Source organism: Athene noctua, chromosome 10 (assembly GCF_965140245.1).
Source record: "Athene noctua chromosome 10, bAthNoc1.hap1.1, whole genome shotgun sequence".
Classification (NCBI taxonomy): Eukaryota; Metazoa; Chordata; class Aves; order Strigiformes; family Strigidae; genus Athene; species Athene noctua.
In genome coordinates this window covers 6,910,435-6,930,594 of record NC_134046.1, presented here as the reverse complement: position 1 = coordinate 6,930,594, position 20,160 = coordinate 6,910,435, and the positions used below count along the sequence as shown (strand labels likewise).

At 47.4% G+C, this 20,160-nt stretch overlaps 1 protein-coding gene across 14 annotated transcripts in view; it reads left to right on the top strand.

Annotated features, from left to right (window-relative positions):
• Nucleotides 1–9,776: 9,776 nt before the first annotated feature.
• MAGI1 (membrane associated guanylate kinase, WW and PDZ domain containing 1) overlaps nt 9,777–20,160 on the top strand; it is a 354,965-nt gene continuing 344,581 nt past the window's right edge. For 6 of the 14 annotated variants that reach the window (XM_074913919.1, XM_074913918.1, XM_074913908.1 and 3 more), the window contains exon 1: nt 9,780–10,235. In XM_074913919.1, the coding sequence (XP_074770020.1) occupies nt 9,950–10,235 (286 nt within the window). In that variant the 5' untranslated portion in view covers nt 9,780–9,949. Of the gene's footprint in view, nt 10,236–20,160 lie in introns of all 14 variants that reach the window. The other 8 variants (XM_074913903.1, XM_074913909.1, XM_074913904.1 and 5 more) reach the window with 4 other exon arrangements.

The window sequence follows — 20,160 nt, the reverse complement described above, 5'->3', positions numbered from 1 at the left end:
ATGAATGGCCATTCGACCTTGCAAAGCGCCCCTGGGCATCGCAGGGCAGGTGGTGTTCGAGTCAAATGGTAGAAGGGGAGGATGGGGATGTGCTTTCTATCGGAAAGTGTTTCTGAGCAAACAGGAATTTGTCCAGTAACTACATTTGAAGTAACTTAATGCTATTGCAGTGGTTTTATGGCTCTTAGTCCCCTTCACTCCATCTCCTGTTGAATTTGTTCAGAAGAGCTCTTACACCTTGTGCAAGCACCATCCGGTCCCTGCTGAGTTTGCATGCAGGCAAAAGCTAACTGTGGTACTGAAGCTCACATTAGGATAATGAATTGGAGGAGGTCAGAAGAGACGAAGAGATTAATATTTCATCTTTGGCTTGCCATGCCCTTTCAGAAATTAATTTCCATTGGGCAGTTGCATGGTACTTTTCCTTTTATATTTCTTTTTCTCATCCTTTTTTAAAATAGACATGGATCACATCCAAAACCCAAAGTGCTCAGATGGGCTTTGGAGCTGTCCTTGGCTCTTTATACTTCCCATTTCCCAGGCTGCCTTCTGAAAATGTGTTTTCAGAGGTTTCTCGCTCCAACTTTTCCCTTACCTGCCCACAGGATTTTCATGTTTTTAGTGACAACAAAGTTGCAATCCGTGCAAAGTGGCCAAAACAAAACCTAGACCTGTATTTCTCTTCTTCTTCCACCTCAGGGTCTTGCCCCTCCCTTTTCTCTTTTTCCCCTCCTGCCCTGAAACTCCATTAAAAATTTCCCAGATTTTGGGAGTCTCTTGAAGTCACAGAAGGAATTAATTCCCAATTTCCATCCTACTGCTGGGCTCAGGGCATTTTATTTTAATGTAGAATTATATAGGAATTCCTACAGAGAGTTTTCACATCCATATTTCCTTGTAGTGCTGCTGCTGAATCATCGAGGAACTGAAACTCGTTTGGCTGGAGAGCAATATGTTTTTATAAATTATTGACATGCTGAAATTGGGCCTTGTCCAAAGCAAGCCTTCTACTTTGCTAATACGCCTTGAGTCTAATCCCCATTGTATTGTGGAGGATGAAGTCGACTCATCTCCAGCCAGTAAGGCTGGACATAGGGCCTAAAGACACACGCAGGAGATGGAATCTGGGAATGTATATGCCAGGAGCAGCATTAGAGCCAACATATCGGAGGTGCAAAGGCAACTCTTGGTTCAGATGTTGTCTCCAAAGAGTCATCCAAGAGCTCCCAAGAGCAGTCATTCACTGCAGGTTATCCTCTGATGGGCTTCCTTCTCCAGTTTTGGTCTTCTGCTGGGCAGTGAACTGTGGCCGTCACTGTACAACACAGTTCTGTTTCCATGGATCCAGATCTTCAACTAAAAGCTCATTTGATGCAAGTCAGGGGTGTTAAGACTTAATTCTACAGCAATAAAAAAGAAATGAGCCTAGCAGTAAAACGGTGTTGAGGGAAGTATGAGAGATGATGTCCATCCGTGCGTGGTGCTGTATGGATGAATTCCTTCCACAGGGTTTTTCTAAGTGGTCTTGGGATTGCGGAAAGCCTCCATGACCTCATGCTGAGGACTGGGAGTTGAGCTGTTCCTGCTGTGGGATGGGAGCAATATCCTGATTTATCCTCGCTGCAGTGGCTGCCCATGACGGGTCTGGCAAGCTGCTGTCTGCAGAACCATGCGGTGGACGCCTTGACCTCCGTTGGGCAGAGCAGGAAGGTGGAGCTGCTTCCTCTTCGAGCCTGTCTGCCAGAGACATGATTCAGATATTACAGCTAATTAACTGTGATGATCTTGCTGCCAGAAAGGGATAATATTCAATGAGTCGCTTGTCTTTCAGTTGCTGCTGTCCAAGACCTTGCATGCACCTTATAAAACCAGTACTGTGACTTGGCCGACTGGTTGCCCAGAGGTCCAGGCTCTCCCACACCCTCCCTTTCTTATGTTACCTGCTGCTCTACTTAACCCTCTGCACCCTGCAAGCACTCCCTTACCTGGGGAGGCGGTGGCTATTTGCAGAGTGACCCAGAGTCAAGATGGGATTTGTTGTGATTCCCCTATATCTTTCTGCTTCTGATTAAAGCCTTGCTCCACAGAGGCAGGGGTTGCTCTGCAAAAGGCTAACGAGCCCAGTGGAAATTAATGCCATTAGCCCAATGTAGCAGAAGCATCTTGACACAAAGCCGACCAAAACTCACTGTGGGCACTGGCTCAAAGCACCATCAGCCCGCAGCCCTGTTGTGCTGGGTGTTGTGTATTTTTATGGACAGCCCTAAGCTTGCAGTTGGAGGGCACGACGAGATAAGAAGCCCACGTGGCAGATGAAAACTGATCAGCATGTCGCACTGCTGAATACGAAATGAGGAAGGAAGCTTGTAAATACCACACCAAGGAGGCCGGCATGTGCTGCGAGAACGGGCTGGCGGTCGTACAAGCCCTAGCACTGCCGCTTGCTTCTTGGTCTGCTCATCTGTCACCCAACTGGAGTTTATTTGTTAACGCTTCTTCCCAAATCTGGCTCCCAGCAGAGCTGCCGCTCAACCAGCTTTCATCTCTGCGCCGCACTGGAAAGCAATGCCAGGCTGGAGCAGGAACGAGCATACAGCCAACAGCTCAGGAGCTGGCCCATCATACTTTTGTGGTGATGCTAGGAAAATACAGAGCAAACAATGCTGTAGGAATAACTCAGTCCGCATATGCTATAGAAGAGCTGTTCCCATGATGTTTGCTCAGCCCCCGACTAATTTAGCACACAGGATGGGCTGGCAGATTATGCAGCGAGACATGCTAATTCGGGCCTGTGGTTCATGCGAAAGAATGATGAGACGGTCTGGGAGACAATGCGAGCTAATATTAGGACACCAGGCAGGGAGTCAGGAATCCTAATCCCAACTGTCACTGACCTGCTCCCAGGCCCTGAATCCTCTCTTTGGAGCTGCTTGGAGAAAAGGCCGGGTTAGCCTTGGGAGCTGTTTAACCCAGCCAAGGCTTCTGCCTGTTATTATATACAAATAGCAGTGATGATCATAATCTTTCCATAGGGGGTATGGCATTGCAGGGGTAGCGCCTCGTATCCAAGATGCTGCTTTTGTTGGACCAAGCCCATGTGTGCAGTAGACGCTGCTTTAGCATAAAGATGCTCTTGTGGGATCAGAGATGTTTCTGTGAAGATACAGCATTAGACACCGCCACGAATTCTTCTGCTTCAGTGTTTCAAAAAGCAAGACAGGGTTTGTATATCTTCCAAATCACTGAGTGATATCTTGTGGTGTGTTAACTGGCTCTTCTTCTGAGAACATTTATGTGTGTGCTCAGCCTTACACATGTGGCTTGTCTGATGCCTGTAAATTACTCTTGTGAGCAAAGTAAAGCCAGTCCCCAGATGGCTGCAGGATCAGGGCCGTGCTGTGTGCTGCTGTCTTGTCTGTCGTGGCTTTTCCAGAATCTTAATTATGATCCAGAGAGGGACCTCCCAGCTACTCCTCACTGTTGAAGGGAAAGCATGTCAATAGTGCTCCAGAGAAACTCCTTCCCAGACCCTCAGCTTGTCCCATTGTTGGTGCCTTATTGCCACATTTTTATTTATTTACTTAAATCTTGCAGAGAGCACTTGGGCAAATTTTTTGTAAGGATGAAATCAATTCTCTGTTAGAGAAATCTTTCCTCCATTCGGAGTTTCTATGGGGGTAAAGAGATTTCTGTTGTTTATTCTGTATACAGAATTGCTATTAATGTGCTGTGCTTCGATTCTTCAATTTTGAGAAAAAAACCTGCATAGTGGAACTGGCAGACAAGGTATTGCACTGATTCAATCCCATGTGCCAGTTAGGAAGCTGAGTCTGTGGCTAGCTTTAGTTTCAAACCAGAGATTGACACCTTTAATTAGCTCCACACAAGCTGTTTGAACCGGGCTGTGTTATGGGGAGAGGTGAGTTATTCTGAGCTTTTTCTTCCTGCTTTTTTCCCATATTTAAACCATCAGACTCAAATACACATCCATCACAAGGGACTGTCAACTTACTCAACTCACAGCATCTTTGAAAGGTTCAGACTTTGCCTCTTCTTTATGGCACCATAAAGCATTATAGCAGAAGTCTTTTCTGATTTAGCTGTCTCCTGCTAGTTTTCAGAATCTTTAAGGGGAATGAATAGCAAGTTTTATGCGTTGAAGATACGTAAAGAAAACAGAGCACAGGATGGAGAGGTGGTACTGTGCAGGAAGCTGGGGAAGGACAGGGAATGGCATCTCCATTAGCTTCAGCAGAGCTGGTGGTGGAGTTCGAGGATGTGACGTGGCTCTGTGTGTCTGCAGAGGGAGGGAGGAGGGCAATAAAGGAGGCGAGAATGAGACTCTCAGGGTCTGAAGTGAGTTTGGGTGAGTGTTGGTGCCTTGGGCAGTTGTGTTGAGATCTCACAGCACAATTAGAGGTGAGCCCTTTTCCTTTTTGAGCAGCAGAAGCAGAAAGGGTGAGGTTTATCATCTGAGACAGATGAATTGGGATAGCTTATCTTAGCAGGCCAGAGCTATTGTCTACTGAAAAGTCTCTGGTAACTCATGTGGAGCCATTAAAATAGCAAAAGAAAAATTCCTAGGGAAGAATGTGACTTAATATCTCCCAGACTAGAGGCAGGAACTTGCTCCTTCTGTGACTAGATCACAGTCAAGAAAGACTAGAAAAGTCAAGACTTCCCCCCCCATTTTTTTTTTTTTTTTTCCTTTTTGGAAAAAGTAGTTGGAAATGCTCCTATGTGTACCAGACTTCCACTCCCATAAAATCTGCCTAAAATGGATAAAAGTTGAAACATGTGGCAGGCTCAGCTTCCCTTGCAAAAGTCAGTCTGATCCTTGCTCTAACCAACAGGCTGTGCCCTCTCTCCTCCGCTTCTGACTTCTCGGGAGCTTTCCAAGGCTGGGAGCTGCCTGACTCCCTCCTTGCCAAAGAGCCGCACCCACAGCAGTCATAGCCTGGAACAGCAACGGCTTCTGCAGGGAAGATATGCCTGAAAGAGACTAATAAACTCAAGAGCACAAATGCTAATGGAAGTTAATGAGATCTACAATTTTTAATTGTGTAGGTTTGTTATTTTTTTTTAGAATCTCACTTTTTATAATGTCTGTTGGTTTCACGTTGTCTCTAAGACACCCTGAGGCTGTCATCTCCAGGAGGGCAGACCTGCTGCCAGGTGGCCCTTGTGCTTGCACCCAATAAGCTCAACAACATCCCAATACAACCGTCCTGTTGTGTGTTATTTAAGTCATAGGATACGACAGAACATGTTTTACGGATCCATTAATTTATGCTGTGGGTGACTTTAACCACCCAAGAAGTATATTAATGGCCCTATAAAATACACCCTGGAGTGTTTTAATATGGTTATGAGATTGATCTTCAGCTTTATATTCCACTGTGCATGGTGTTATTGAAATAAATTGTAGAGGAAGGTGACACAGGGGATCCCAGTAAGGGGTGAGTTGCCTTTTTCTTCTTAGGATCCTGTGACAGATTCATTCCGGGGAGGAGGCCGTGGGACGGGATCCAGCCACCCTGCGGCGGGAGGCTGGAGATGTCCCACAAAAGGCGCTGCCTTTGGCGATGGAGCTGGCTGGCCCAGCTCTCTGAATGACCTTTGGTAGTACCTGTCTGTGCTGGCTGGTCTGTGGTTCTAACCAGAACTGCTTGTGTCCTGACACATGGGAGGTTTCCTACAAATACAGGGTTCAATCGATATCGAGTTGGGTCATCTGTCAAAACATTTGCCAGGGCCAGGACTCAAAGCAGAGTCAGCCCAGCTGCTCCTTGCTGCCAGGGAGCAGTACCACCTTGTCCAGAAACCCTGGATGCCGCACAGAAAATTTTTCTCTGACAAAAGTTAGGTGGGATCACTGTGAAAAACAATTCTTGTTTGGGAAATAGAGCAATACATGGCTTTCCTACGGACAGACACTGGTAGCTTGAGTGTACCAACAGGAAACCTAAATGTCTGAAAGACTGGATCTTGTTTAAAGTCTCTTTTCTCCCAGGACCATGCTCAGGTTTTCAAAGCCTTGAGGTCTGTGATATCAAAGTATTGAGGGTTTGGGGTTTAGCTGGAAATTAAGAATAAATTCTGCTGTATTAAATAATCTGTACTTTTGTTTGTAGCCTTAATCGTTGTCATCTTTTTTTACACTCTGTGGTGGGAGTGTATGGCTCTGAACTCTCATAAGCCCACAACAGTCTCAGTGACTAGACATGGTTTTTCATCCCCAAACAAGTAAAACTGTGGTTTTCACTAGTTTTAGTATGACATCTGAGAGAATGATTTGATGCTTGGGGGAGCTTTGACCCATTTTAAAATCCAGGACACAGCATGAAATTTCAGAGATGCTTATGAGACCGAGACCGCAGGTCAATATTCTATTTGAAAAAAACGTTTTAGCTGTTGTTGTGTGTTTGCAGCGGGGCCCAAAGCATGAGGAGCAACTTCTGAAGGAGGAAGAAAGCACCAGCCCACTCAACCCGACAGATTAGAGGCTGCCGACAGATGGGCCACCAAACCACAGCGACTGCTGACAAAAGAGCAAGAAAATTGGGCTCTGCTTAAAGCTGTGAGCCAGCCTGAATCTGGTTTTATAGTGCTGCCGTGGGCTGCAAGCTGACGAAGGGTGTGCTGTCCCACGTGAGATGAGGCTGGACCAGCCGCTGCAGGTGAGGTGGGATGGTTGCAGCCAGCCTTGCTCAGATGAGGGACGTGCCCGAGCTTCTCCCTGCCCCGTGTTAATGTTCAGCTGTTCCCCAGGTGCCCTGTGAAGCTTCATTAATTTGTGTTTATAAAGCACTTAGAGACCCTTGCAAAAAGGGAGGTATTGTTATTAGAACTGCAGTTGTTAGGGATGAAGATGGTCTGTTCATTATTAAATCAGTTCCCTGCAAAGGCAGGACCACCGTCCCCTGGGAGAGAGGCCGTGCTGTGCAGCTGAAAGACAGGTTTTTGTAAGGTGTAAAGACCTGGTTATCTATCTGGTGGGTGTCAGGGACTCTTCTGGGCAGGAGCAGCCCTACCACGGGTCACGGGCTCAGCGCTGTTAATGGCTGACCAAAGGGCTCCCTTTAATAGAGGTGGCTGGAGCAGCTACGTCCTGAAATCATCTTGCAGCTGTAAGGTGCTGGGCAGCCGCAGGGTCAGGAATGAGGACAGTGAAAAATCTTGGCTATATTTGAGCTGTTACAGGTGATCTAGGGCTGTCCTGACTAAGGGCTTGACCAACAGATCCTTACTGGATGCAACTAGGAGATAAAATGGTAGGAATTTAGTCATGGAGGAACACTGAAGGGAAAGCCTTAAAATCAAGAGAAAGTTCTGGCTGAGGTTTGTGGGTTTTGTTCATTACCAGCAAGAACAATTTTGGGAACATAGTGGCCCAGACATGAGTACGGTATTAGGATTATGACAGGAACAGCGCACACTTGCATTAGTGTCGCAGTGTTTGTAAGCAAACCGAAAAAGGCCCTTAGAGATCTGTCGTCTCATAAATCTTACTAGCAAAACTGTTTTTCTAAATAGTGTTCTTCAAAATTTTTTCCATGAGGCATGAGCAGTCCTGTAAGATGTATTCAGGGCAGCCACAGCTCATGTGATGCTCACATGGATCCCAGATGAATTTTTGCTTAGCAGGGCTGTCACATAGCACATCCCGCAAAAACGATGGTGATGAAAATACGTCACACCCAGCTCTCAGCTGTGAACAAGAGTCTCCCTGCGCTGTGAGCTCACACGTGTGACACAACCATCAGCTGGTGTGCAGATGAGAGATAAACCCTTCCCCATTGCCATGCTGCCGCTCCTCAGGGTTTGTGGGCCTCCTGAGCGTTTATCCCTGGGGAATTTAGCTGGTGCAGTCTTTACTGGCGAAGGCACAACAAAAAGTGTGCCATCATCCTAAAAGTGACAAATTGGGTAGCTGGGTATGGAGCCAGCGAAAGCAGATGTAAGGCAGTTAGCATGGCTCAAACATAGGGGATCAGCACAGCTTTAAGCGTGAACATTAAGCCTTTAAGTTCGAAATGGAAAGAAACCTCTTGGAGAGATAGAAGAAAACAAGGGCTAGACACAGCAGGTGATTTGAATTTCATGAGTCCACTTCTGCATTTGCCCTTCATGCCCGGGAAGGCAGGCTCTGCCCTGCTCCTTGGAAGGGGCTCAGGTACTTGTTCCAACTTTCTGAGCACTGGCAATCCCGCCTGCTTCCCGTGGAGACCTGGGCAGAGGTGCCTGAGGCGCAGGGGATGGAGCTGACTCACTGCTGCGCAATGTGACATTGGACAAAGCCTTCCCTTGCCTGGAGGTGGCCGAGCCACTCGGGCTGAGACCGCAGAGCAGCGCCCGCAGCGGTGGGGGTTTTACGAAATAGCCCCAGGAGGGATGTCTCTGGGGGAAAGGAGTAATTGCGGGGAGGGACAGGCGTCCCTGCTTCACCTAGCACAGATGTAAGGGCAGGGAGGGTACCCCCATCACCTCTCTTTTGAGGTCTGTGAGCTAAGCCTGGCTGCTTGGCCAGACGTTAGGCTGAGTTCCATCCCCAGCTACCACACACGGGCTCCCCGAGCCTGTCGGGCATCGCAGATCATTTGGGTACCCGCGTGGCTGGAAGGATGCGAGGGAGGGAGTGTTGCGGGCGCTGTGGGCTGCACCCACGCCAGGGCAGCAGCAGGCAGCGAGGCCAGGCTCGCTCCTTCCCCCTGTCACTTCTCAGTCCCGATTAGCAGCAAAATAGGGCACGCACCCATCTGACAACTGAATTCCTTGCTGGAAGGGGTTCGGTCATGCATAAGACTGCTCAGAATGAGGCCTGGCTTTCAGGTTTGGAAGCACGGAGCATGGCCTGGAAGGGCCAGCTGGTGCCTGCACGCTTTCTTATTTCCCCCTTTTGAGTTTTGCCCCAGTTCTGGGGAACTCTGAGGAGTCGCGGCCGAGGGCGAAGGAGCAGGCGCGCATCCCTTTCCCCCAGCAGGCAGACCCCGGCTTCAAAACAATGAAATAAGGTGCCGAGGTTACCCACATCACAAATTCGAGTGCTCAGTCAAAAAGCAGAAAACTTCTTTTTAACTCAGCTTTGCGCAAGCGCTTTGAAACCATTTTAATAACAGGCTTGTGGAAGTTTTTCCTCGGGACTCCTACTTCAGCGTGTCTGAGCACCCCCCCCAAAAAAAAAAAGCACAGGTGAGCCGCCATCCCCGACGGCTGCAACTTGGAAAAAAAACCCCAAAACTAAAAATCCTCCCTGGCGCCGCGGGAACACCAGCATCTGCAGGATGCGGAGCTGCCCGCGGAGTTCTGGGCGGGGAAAGGGGGGGGACACCCGCCTGCGCCCCCCAGCCCCTCGGCAGCGCGCAGTTGTCTGTGCCGCGGGGTTGCGCCCGCAGCCTCCGCCCGGCTTTTCCCTTCGCAAAAAGTTCCCGGTGGGAGCGGGGGGAGGGGGGGGAGGCACCGGGAGGGAGCGGGGGGGCGGGCGGGGGCCGGGCCGGGGGGGCGGGGTGTTGCCAGGGCGCCTGCGCCGGCGGCGCGGAGCGCGGCGGAGCGGGACGGGGCGAAGTGTAACAAAACAAACGGGGCTTTGTATCGCCTTAAAGGCGCCGCCTCCGCGCCCCGCGCAGCGCCCGCGGAGAGGGGCAGCGAGACCAAGCAGCAGCGCGGGGCGAGGAACAAGCCGGAGTTGCTTTTTCAGCGCTTTTTAATTTTTTTTTAAATTTTTTTTTTTTTTTTTTTTTTTTTTTTTAAATAACACGGGAGAGGGACGGCGCGGAGGGGAGGGCGGGAGGCCGGTGTGCGCGCGTCCTCCGCGGGCGCGGAGCCATGCGGGCCGCGCTCGGCCATGGCTTGAGCGGCCGGCGGCGGCGCGGTCTATGAGGCAGCGGGTCGGCGCCCCCTGCGCACCTGCTTACCGCGCTTCCGCGGGCGCGGAGGGCCGCGCAGCACCATGTCGCGCGTCGTCCAGAAGAAGAACCACTGGGCCAGCCGGGTGCGGCAGTGCTCGCTCACCCGCGGGCCCGGCGGGCAGCTGGGCTTCGTCCTGCTCGGCGGCGCGGAGCACGGCGAGTTCCCCTACGCGGGCGCGGTGGCGGGGGGCGGCGAGGCGGCGCTGAGCGAAGGGGAGCTGCTGCTGGAGGTGCAGGGGGTCCGCGTCTCGGGGCTGCCGCGCTACGACGTGCTGGAAGTGATCCGGAGCTGCAAGGACCCCATCACGGTGAAAACCGTCCGGCAAGGTGCGAGCGGGGCCGCGGAGGGACGGGGGGGGGGACGCCCCACTCCGCGGGGGAGGCGGGGGGCCCCTCTTGTGGTGCTGGGTGGCCATGGGCACTTGGGGGGAGGCGACTGTTAGCCCCGAAAGGAGTTGCGCACCGCGTGTGTCCGGGCGCGCTGCTGTGCGCACCTTTACCGCGTCCGCGCAGGCACCTTAACGCCCCGACTCGGTCCCCGCGGGTTTCTGGCCCGCCTTAAGCACAGCCAAGCGATTGCGTGAGGCTTTCCCTCAGGCACCGCGGAACCTCCAGCTCCGGCCGCGGGGGCACCCATGGGTGTCGGGGGGAAGCGCTGTGTCCGGGGCCCGCGGCTGGGGGGGTGCGGGGGGTGTGTGGCGGAGATGCCCCCTCCAGCCGCTGAGCATCCTTGCGAGCAGCCGTGCTGCTGGGTGATGGCTGGAGGCTTGTTCCCGAAGTGCAGCATGTGATCGCCCGCTGCCTTGGGAAGGGAAAAGCCGTGACCCTCCTGCGAGGGCAGCTCCTTTCTCTGGCTGAAAGTCAGCTTGGGTTTGATTTCCCCCCCCCGCCCTCTGGTTTGCCCTGGGTGAGGGCACAGCCGTACCCCCAGCCCCGCAGCATGCAGGGGAAGGCACGCACAGGTTGCTCTCTCGTTTGGCTGCGGAAGAGTATAGGAAGAGTCCTCCCATGCGAGATGGGGGGAGAAAAAAAAAAAAAGCCACTTCACATCCGTGTACACGCAACAGTCGCTCAACAGGTTCGCGTAACAGGCCTGGCTAATGGGCTTGTAATTTCCAGGGCAGGACTTGAATTTAGTTCCTGGAAACTGTTGGTGATGCCGCAGCCGCTCTGGGGGCGGTGGGATGAGCAGGGCTGCAGCCGGGCGTCTGGAGGGGTGCGGGGTGGAGGAGCATCCCAGGTCAGCTCCAGGCAGAGGAAGGAAGGGAAGTTTTCATCGAATCGCCCAGGAGATTCCTTACGGGAAAGTTTATTTGTCCTCCAGACATATGTGCATCCCAGAGTTGGGGGTTTGGCTGGTGGTGAGAGAGATGTGGTGTTTTTTTTTTTTTTTTTTTTTTCTGTACTCTGTTCAACCCAGCTGGTCGCTGCAGATAAAATTTATGGCCAGCTGGCAGGACAGTCACCTGAAGTCTTGTCCCTAGGCTCACCGATGAGCAGAGCCGGAGGGCTGCAGGCGCTTGTTTCACATCCATCCTTCAAACCTCCCGTGCCGGAGCAAACCGCAGCCGTGGGGTGTTGGAGAGGAGCTGAGCAATCCCCCTCCAACACCTGCTCCCCTTTCTGGGGCAGTGTCAGCTCAAAACTGCCCCGGAGCTGATGTACCAAAACATCGTTACTCGCTTCCAAGAGTCAGTAGAAATACTCCAGCAAACGCTGTCGAACTCCCAACAAAACCAGTTTTCTTTAAATAATACGTATTTTCCCTGCTGTGTTTTCTTGGCTTCGCTGGGAAGTGGGGAGGGAGCCTGTGGGGTTCCCTGCCCAGGCGGGAGGGGGAGAAAAGCATGAAGAAAAGTATGAGGAAATTAGGCAAGGTGGTTTTTTTTTTTGCATACTGATTGTTTTAGCAGAAGTGCTAAAATACAGCTTCTGATGTTGCAATGTGATCGGTGTTGGTAGATGAAGAAAGGTGTGTAAAATAAAAAAACAAAACAAAAAAACCCCACACCAAACCCAACCCAAAACCCAAACAAGCAATTTGTGATTAAACTTTTTGTTATTTTGGAAACACTGGTTAATGTAAATAGAAACATGTCATGGGAATATACCAGAAACGACAGAATTTAGCGGTAAAAGTTTCTCAGCTTCAGGATATGATCAAAAGAAGGGGCAGACAGCTGAGTTTTAACATACTGGTTGGGTTTTACCTGGAGGTTGGGAGAAAAAGTTTCAAAACCCTGCCTGGAGTCAGGGCAGGCAGTGAACCTTGGACCATCCTCATCCAGAGGTCAGAACCAAGCACCTGGGTACTGTGGGATTATAGTTTCCCCTTTTTTGTTGTTGTTGTTCCCTTTTTTTTTTTTTAAAAAAAAGAGCTTTATTAAACAGAAGTGTCGAATAGAAATATATACATTTTAAAAATCATTAAATGTATTTGTGGTCTGGAAAGCAGTTCCCTGTGCCTGTCAGCGACAGGCTGGCATCTGCGCGCTGTTCTGCGCAGAGCCGGGAACTCCCTTGTGGATCAGGATCAGAAGCGTAGGAAAGGAGAGTGCTTTAATTAAAATGCATGACTTTTATGTTGATTAAAAATCTCATTATGGGGATGGCAACTGCCATTCAACAGGAGGTGTGTGGCACTAGAGCAGACAGTGAAGGAGTGTGAAGATTGTAAACACATTTTTAAGTATGATTCTCCTCCCCTTCCCAGTTCTTAGTGCCTAATCAACTGGTGCTGAAGTGCTAGGGCAATATTAGCCTGGAAATGTATATGTTTTATCGCCTCGTCTATTCTGTATGACACTTAAAGGATGGAAAAACAGGAAATTTATTATAAGTCAGTCATCTGCAAGCATGAACAGAAAAAAATAACTGTTCTGACCTTGCACTCAGTGGAAGACAAGGGACTAGGATGTGAAACATAGGTGGAACAGGCTGTGCACGGGCTTTATCATTAAACTAGGGTTTATAGACTTACAGGTCCACATGGAATATTTTTTCTTGCCTTTGTGGGTCCTAAGTTTTAATTGGTTCCCACAAAGTACAAAAAGGGGGAACCTAGATGAATTCTCTTAGTTGGAATAACAGTGATTAATACTGTTCATAGGGGATTTCTTGGTCCTTCACTTACCCCATGAGAAAAAGTGAGGAAAGTTAATGAACTTTAACAAAGCTTTCCCTTTCTTTTCCCCATATGCACCCTTTTTTGGTATTATGTTTGAGAAAAAAAATATACCACTATGGTTGCCTGTTTTTTGGGGAGAGAGAGGAGGAATCTGCTGCCATGTATCTTAGTAACTTTCAGAACTGTCAAATGTGTGAAAAAACCTCAGTTAACACGAAGTGCTTCTATGACTGACTGTTTCCATCTTACATCTGTGCCTAAATTCTGATGAAATTGGAAATTAACTCCTGTGGAGTTAATAAATGCATTTTTATTATTACTTGGTCTGAGAGTATAGAATTAATAGATTGAATTATAGGAGCAATGGTCGCATATTCTTGTGTAAAGCTTGCAGTGCCTTAACACAATGATTTCTTGGCTGTATTGTGAATATTGTAGCTTCCTTGAATACACATTTTTCAAAATAGCTCACTTGTATAAATCAACAGTAAAATTGGGTGCACTGTTTCTTCTGTATCTTGATTAACAGAGTCCAGCACAACAGAACAAAAGTTTCTCATGCCGTTCTTCACAAGAGAAGAATTAAGGCTGTATCTATAAAAAGTTGACCGTGTTTTATTTAAGGCAAGTTATCTAGGTTTTCTTTCTCCCTCGGTGAGACATGGGCACATTCAGAGAGATTTCAGATTGTGGCCTTTTATTTTTTTTCACTGCTTGGTTAGATGACCTGTGCCATATCATACTAAGCTAGATGCTTGGTATGGGAAAGTGTCAAAGTTAATATGTTTGTACACTTATTTTTAAATTGCTTTTTAGTTCTCAGTTCAACACGTTGCTTCCCTAAAAAGTCTTGGGATGCCAAGCTCTCAATGACCAATTGCTTTGGAACCAGGAGGTGTTGAGATCAGTTTATGCAATTAATAATTTTCATAGTACTTTGCAGCTGGGATGATCCCACAGGAGGGAGGAGTCGTGGGGTGGGTTTTTTTTAGCTGTACACGGGGCAAACAGGAGCAGACGTGATCCCAAACAGAAATGGTCACTGTTTACCCAGCGCTATCAGCTGCATTTGTTTCTTTTCAAACATTAACTTGACCCTAAGATAAATTCTGAAATACGGTGCAGTGACTCAACGCTTCAATGTCAGGCTGGCATTTGTTGTATGAGGCGGTCATGAAATGTTGAAATAGGTTACATGTACTAGTCTGAACAAAACTAGCTTCTTTCAAAAAGTTTGCATGAGCTGGTATTTGGACCTTTTCCTTTTATTTTCCAGAGGGACCTTGTGAGAGAGTTGCTGTCTGGGATTTTTTTTTTTTTTTTGAACATAAAAAAAAAAAGTTGCTGCTTCTCTAAATTTTTGTGTGTTCAGTAGTTTAGCAGACACCGGGAAACAGAGTGTCTTTGGTGGGTGACACTGAACATCCCACGCTAAGTAGGTTATGCCGGTGCCTGGTGTTGCAGAGACCGAGAGCGAGCGCCGATGCACGTGTGCCTCCCTGAGATGGAGCAGAGCTTGTCTTCAGTTTAATGTGCAGGCAGCTGCCTCCGCTGGGCCAGCGAAGGGAAAAGCTGTTTAGAGATCGAGCTCTTGCTGTTCCTAGGAGTCTACTTCTGCAGCGTCACGCGTGAGATCCAAAAAGCATTTTCCTTCAGTCTTTGCGTAGCTGAGTGAATTCTGTATAGTTGTTTTTCCATTTGACCCAAATTCTTTTAGGACCCAAGTGCATTTGGAGTGAAAGGTTTGCCATCCGAAAACTTGGGAGACATTAATGCGTTTTAGATTCAGAAAGCCTGTTTTCAACATTGACCTGCTGGGATGGGCATTGTCACTACTGAAACGTAAAATAAAAAAAGGCAGAATCTCTTTTTCGCATCAGTTCTAATGTATTTTGCTACAAATCAGTGATCTTTCTTTAAACTAGTCCTGCATTTGGTAGTTGTGAAATGTGTGTGTCTGCTCATTAAAATACTGCTGTGAGGAAGACCTTATCTTTACTATGCCTGAATTTACAATGTAGTACTTGTCAGGATTTAGAAGTTGATCCTGCTTGTGGCAAACCAGTCGTCCATCCTCTCCAGAGCCATGAGGTAGCACCCCAGAGATGGACATTAGAGCCTAAGTGCCACATCTTTGCCGTTATAAAAATTTTCAGGAATTAATACGAACCTTTTAATGGCATGAAATGTGATTATGTTTTCCACAATAAGGTTAATCTTTCCACCGATTGAGATGGGACTCCAGGCTCCGTCTTTATGGCCAGTCAGATCACAGAGCAATTAAATCACAATTATAGTCTAATTATGATCAGTCATTTGACATCATTGCAAAATAAGATGTTAACACCATCCTGGGTGTTGTTTTGGTTTATTTTTTAAGAGCAGGTTACAACTCTTGCATGAGTGAACTATTGATCTGCTATTGTGAGATTTAAGATTCATCTTCCATGTATCTTGTTAGAAATTTAAGAACTTCTTTTAACAGGTTTGGAAGCCAAACTGTCAATAGCTCATTGCGTTCCTGTGCTTGGGATTGTAATTTTTTTCTGGTTCAGGCTGTGATCGTTCACGGATCTCTTCTGATTGTTTATGTGTCTCTTTATCTGATGCCTGAGAAATACCTCTGCTCCTTTGACAGTGTATGCACGCACAGGGAAAACATTTGCCCAAGGGCAGCTGCACTAAGGTGTAAAGGTCTGCTGAGTAGCACTTTTGTGGCTGTACAGAACTGGTGATTTGGGCCAGCATTGCTCAGTTTGAAGGTAACATGGAAACTGAGAAGATGCTGCTGCCTCAAGGGCTTTTCCTATTGCATTAGCAAGGTCTGAGCTGTGGGCAAGGGTAGGATCCTTGGGACCTCTGTTGAGTTTTTTAAAAATAATTGACCAAGTTTGTTATTTACATTCCCTTACTTTAGTCCAGACGCAAGCTGTGCTTGCTAGTTATTTCAGGTGTTTGGGTTTTTTTTTTACACTTCCTCTGACTTCGAGTGGAACTCATAAATCAAGGCATATGGGTTTTGATCTTTGTGTGTTGCAAGTGACTTAAATTTCTTGGTGAAAAGCATGGAGTACTGGTTCTGTGTGAGCAAGTGCCATGAATTTTTAGGACTATGAAGAGTTTCAGGCAAAACATTAGTTGTTCCTTGCTGTGAGCAATCAGTGGCACTTGGAGAGCTGGAACTCAGAGCCCACCGTCCCATCTGAGCTCCTTTCAGCTCCTGGAGCCGCAAAATACGGGATCCTCTCAGTCTACTCTGGGGTAGAGGGTTTTTTTTTTTTTTTTGCCTTTTAGAAACTATTAAGTGACCTTTTCCCACTAAGAGTGCAGGAATGTGTTGTCTGCCCTGTGATCTATGAAGATCTTACCCGCCGGCGTTACCCTGTCACTGGAGGCACAGCTTGCAGGACAGAGAAAACACCAACTTTTCGGCGCTGAGTGACAGCACTGCTGAGCGTGCAAGACCAGCTCCTGCAGAAGCATAATTTTCACTGATATCATCGTTTTCTCTGTCTCTCTTGACACTTGATATTTTGTTTTCTCACTTTATTTTGGTCTCGCACAAATTGCTTTGGCTTAGCTGTTGTGGCAGTGGGACAGGTAGGTCCCACCGCAGCCCATAGAGATCCACATATTGATGGTTTAAGCTTGGGGTTCCCTGCAAGGATCTAGTGTTGGGAAACAACCCTAAGCCTGGGCTATCGGCCAGAGTTTGTTTTCTACTGATCTGATAGAGAGCTGTGGAAGAGGCTGCCTGTTTCCAGAGCAGCTTGGCAGCTTTTACATTGGGCTGGTATGTTGGCAGATCTGGAAATATTTTTTTCTTTATTTTAGTATTTTGCTTTTCCTTCTAGACCAAATAGGTGGGCCAACATCCTTCTTGGCCCTGCAGGAGCAGCATGGCTTGGAGTAGTTGGGATATTTTTGTTGAGATCCACCCTTCAGTTTTCAAAGGTCAGACACTCTATCCATCCTCCCCCTGTGACATTTTAAATGGTTTCCAGAGCTATTCTGCTGCTATGGGCTGGAATGATGGCACCACTCTCTTTGCTAGTCCCCAGTCTTGACTTCAGCGTCATCTGTGCTGAACTGTTTTGTGTTGGTAATATTATTTAAACCTACGTAGTCTCTTTTTTTTTTTTTTTTTTTTTTTTTAACTACCCCTAGTAGACCTTGGAGAAACAAAATAGTTTTTTCTTCAGGTCCTGATGTTTTGGGTTACATTTTTACAGACTTGGCTTTTGACTAAGAACAGTTCCTGTTTTTATATTTGAGAGGGCTTGTATCATAACTTAAAAGAAATATAAGGTAAAAATATTTATTGGATTTCATTGACTGTCCCCTATTAGACTAAACAATAGTGCTTATTACACGGTGTGAAAATAATGCAAAGTGCCATGTCTTCATAATGGAACAGGAAAAAAAACCAAACAAAGCCTTTGGGATGACTTGCAAAGTGGAACAGATGCCCTTACAATTGGAAGGCATTTGAATAAGGAATCAGTTTTGCATGGTTTGCTAATCCTTGACTAAAGAGTTCATTGTCTTGGATTATACATCTGTAATTTTGGAGCCCTGAAGTCAGTGCCTCAGTACAATTAGGTTGGGAAGAGACTGACTTTTCTTTCTTCATATCCTTAATCACAGTGGCTTGGTTTTTAAGGGGAAAACCTCAACTCTGGGGTTTTCATTTAGTTATTAACAAAAAGCTTTTGAAAAAGAAGCTGCCTAAAATCCAGCCACTCCCTCAACACAAACAAAGCTGTGCAGATATTGTGTACTTCCAGAAGAAAAAATCTTTGATGTTCAACTTCTCTTATTCCAGTGGTGCAGATCCTGCGCTAAGTGGGTGTTAGTCCGAACTGATGACAGACGCAGATGTCTCGGATTTTTTTGGATGCATGAGAGAGAGAGAAGGGAAAGTTACCTCCCAAACAGGCTGAACTGGGCAGGTGACAACCGACCTGGGCTGCAGAATAACTGAAAAGACTTCCCTTACAAATAGCAGGGAACACGCCTGTCCTTCTTTCCCAAAGGTGTCTGTAGAACTCCCAATTAGCAATTTAAGCTGCAGGGATATAGGAGGATGCTCTTGGGGGTTGGGGCCTGCAGAGGAGCAAATCACAGGAGCCTTGCTGGAAGCCAAGGATGGCTGGAGGAAATGGGGAGAGACTGGTAGCTCGAGAAACGTGAAAAATACCAAAGACAGCAGGTTGAAGAAAAACTTCCCTGCTCACTGCTGGGTCTGTTACTGCTGCTGAGGCCATCTCTAGAAGCAGAGGCAGCTGAGTGTTTTCTGCAGGACCAGCGAGGAGCATGGCTGTCTTTCCAGCTGATGACAGAGCAGTCTAGACCACCATCATCTTGTTCTGGGCACCCTAAATGCCTACACTGATGTATACTATAGGAAGCAATGTTGCTGTTGAATGTGGTTCCTAAAATAGCTAGTGGTCCTCCAGACTGTTGCTGGAGGACAGCCTGCACGGCTCCCTTGGCAGCGGGGGACGCGTGGCACAGTGCAGCCCTGGGGTGCCCGACACCCAGTGAGCCTGGGGAGGGAGGAGAAGGCTGTGCTTTGCCTGGATTTTGGGACATTGTCATCTCCAGGCTGAGTCTCTGCTTTGCAGTGCTGGTGCCTGGGGAAGGCTCTGTGGGACAGGAGGCCTGACGCGGCTTTGGCAGCCACCAGTCCAGCCCAGGCTTTGTTCTCTCCCTGTCCTAAGGGTGAAAAAGGGATGATGCAAAACAAAGAATCATGTCCTTCTCTTTGCCCTGGTATGCATTTTTCCTTGAACAATGAAGTGACCAATATAGAATATCGTATTAATGTGCACTGATTGTGGTTGGGAGGAGCAGCAGCAACCTGTCTGCATGGCACGTCCAGAGGCGCCGCTGGGTTCACAGTGGGGCACTCTGAGGATCCTCGATTTGGTTGTTTTTGAAGAAAATCAGTCAGTTGTTTGTTTATTGAGAAGGAATGGCCTTTTTTTGTTGTTCTTAGATTGCCTTCTGCCCATAACCCAGAAAATGTGTATTTGTTTTATGTACAAATACCAAACTTGCTTAGCAGTGGTATATAGTGTTTTATGAACTTTTGTATAGTCTGTCTGCACTGTGGAGTCCTCCCTGTCACCTACTATCTGCTGTTATTTGTTTCCAAATGGAGATCTCAGCTGACGAATACTATTCTACATTTACCATAGCTGTATTACCCTGTTTTCTCTTTTTTATTCTTTTCCTTTTTTTTTTTTTTTTTTTTTTAAATGAAGAAATACGGACATGCTGACATTGTTGACCTAATTTCACGTGGAGGTATTTTCCTCTGAACTTAACCATAGTCTATATAAATCCTTTATGTTGCAGGAGGCTTTTCTTGCTACACGTGGAGCAGGGCAATCAAACTTGCAATCTCTGTCTGTGTCTGGCTTTCTGTGGGAGGTGCAGAACTGCTCTGGGCAAAATCCAGACGGAGCATTGAGGACACCAGGGCTGTGCTGGTCCAAGGGTTGGCTGCTCAGAGAGGTTATGTATGGGGAAAGTTTTATGTGAACACCCAGCGTAAGAGGAGGAGTTTGTGAAAATAGTGTGTATCACCTATCAAAATAGTTTGAATTCTTGGTTGAGGCTCCTGGAACATGTGACTGGTGTGCCTCTGTGTGTGTCTGTGTATATGTATGTTTACTTTTTGCACTTTATTATTCCTATTGTCAAATGCTACTTCAGTAGAGCTCCAGAATCTCTTCTTCTGGTCTCTTTTTTTTTTTTTTTTTTTCCTTTTCCCTTCTTAGTGGAAACTAATCCCCTGACTTCAGCAGCTCAGGCTGTCAAACAGCCACTGCCATAGATTTCACCATAAGTGGCAACACTTGTTGTTGGCACAGCTATTTGAAAGCTGAAGAGTATGAAACCACCACCATTATGGCTGAGAATAGTTCCCATGCCCATTGCCTCATCATGAGATGTATGGGCAGCCTATGATCCTGTAAAAACATTTAAATTTGCTTCTGTGGTGTTCCCGTGGTGAAACCATTTCGGTGATACTTGTCCTGTAAAGCAGGAACATGTTGGATTTGAAAGATGGCTCATTCATGAGACCTCTCTTGCTTTCTAAGTGGGTTATGTGGT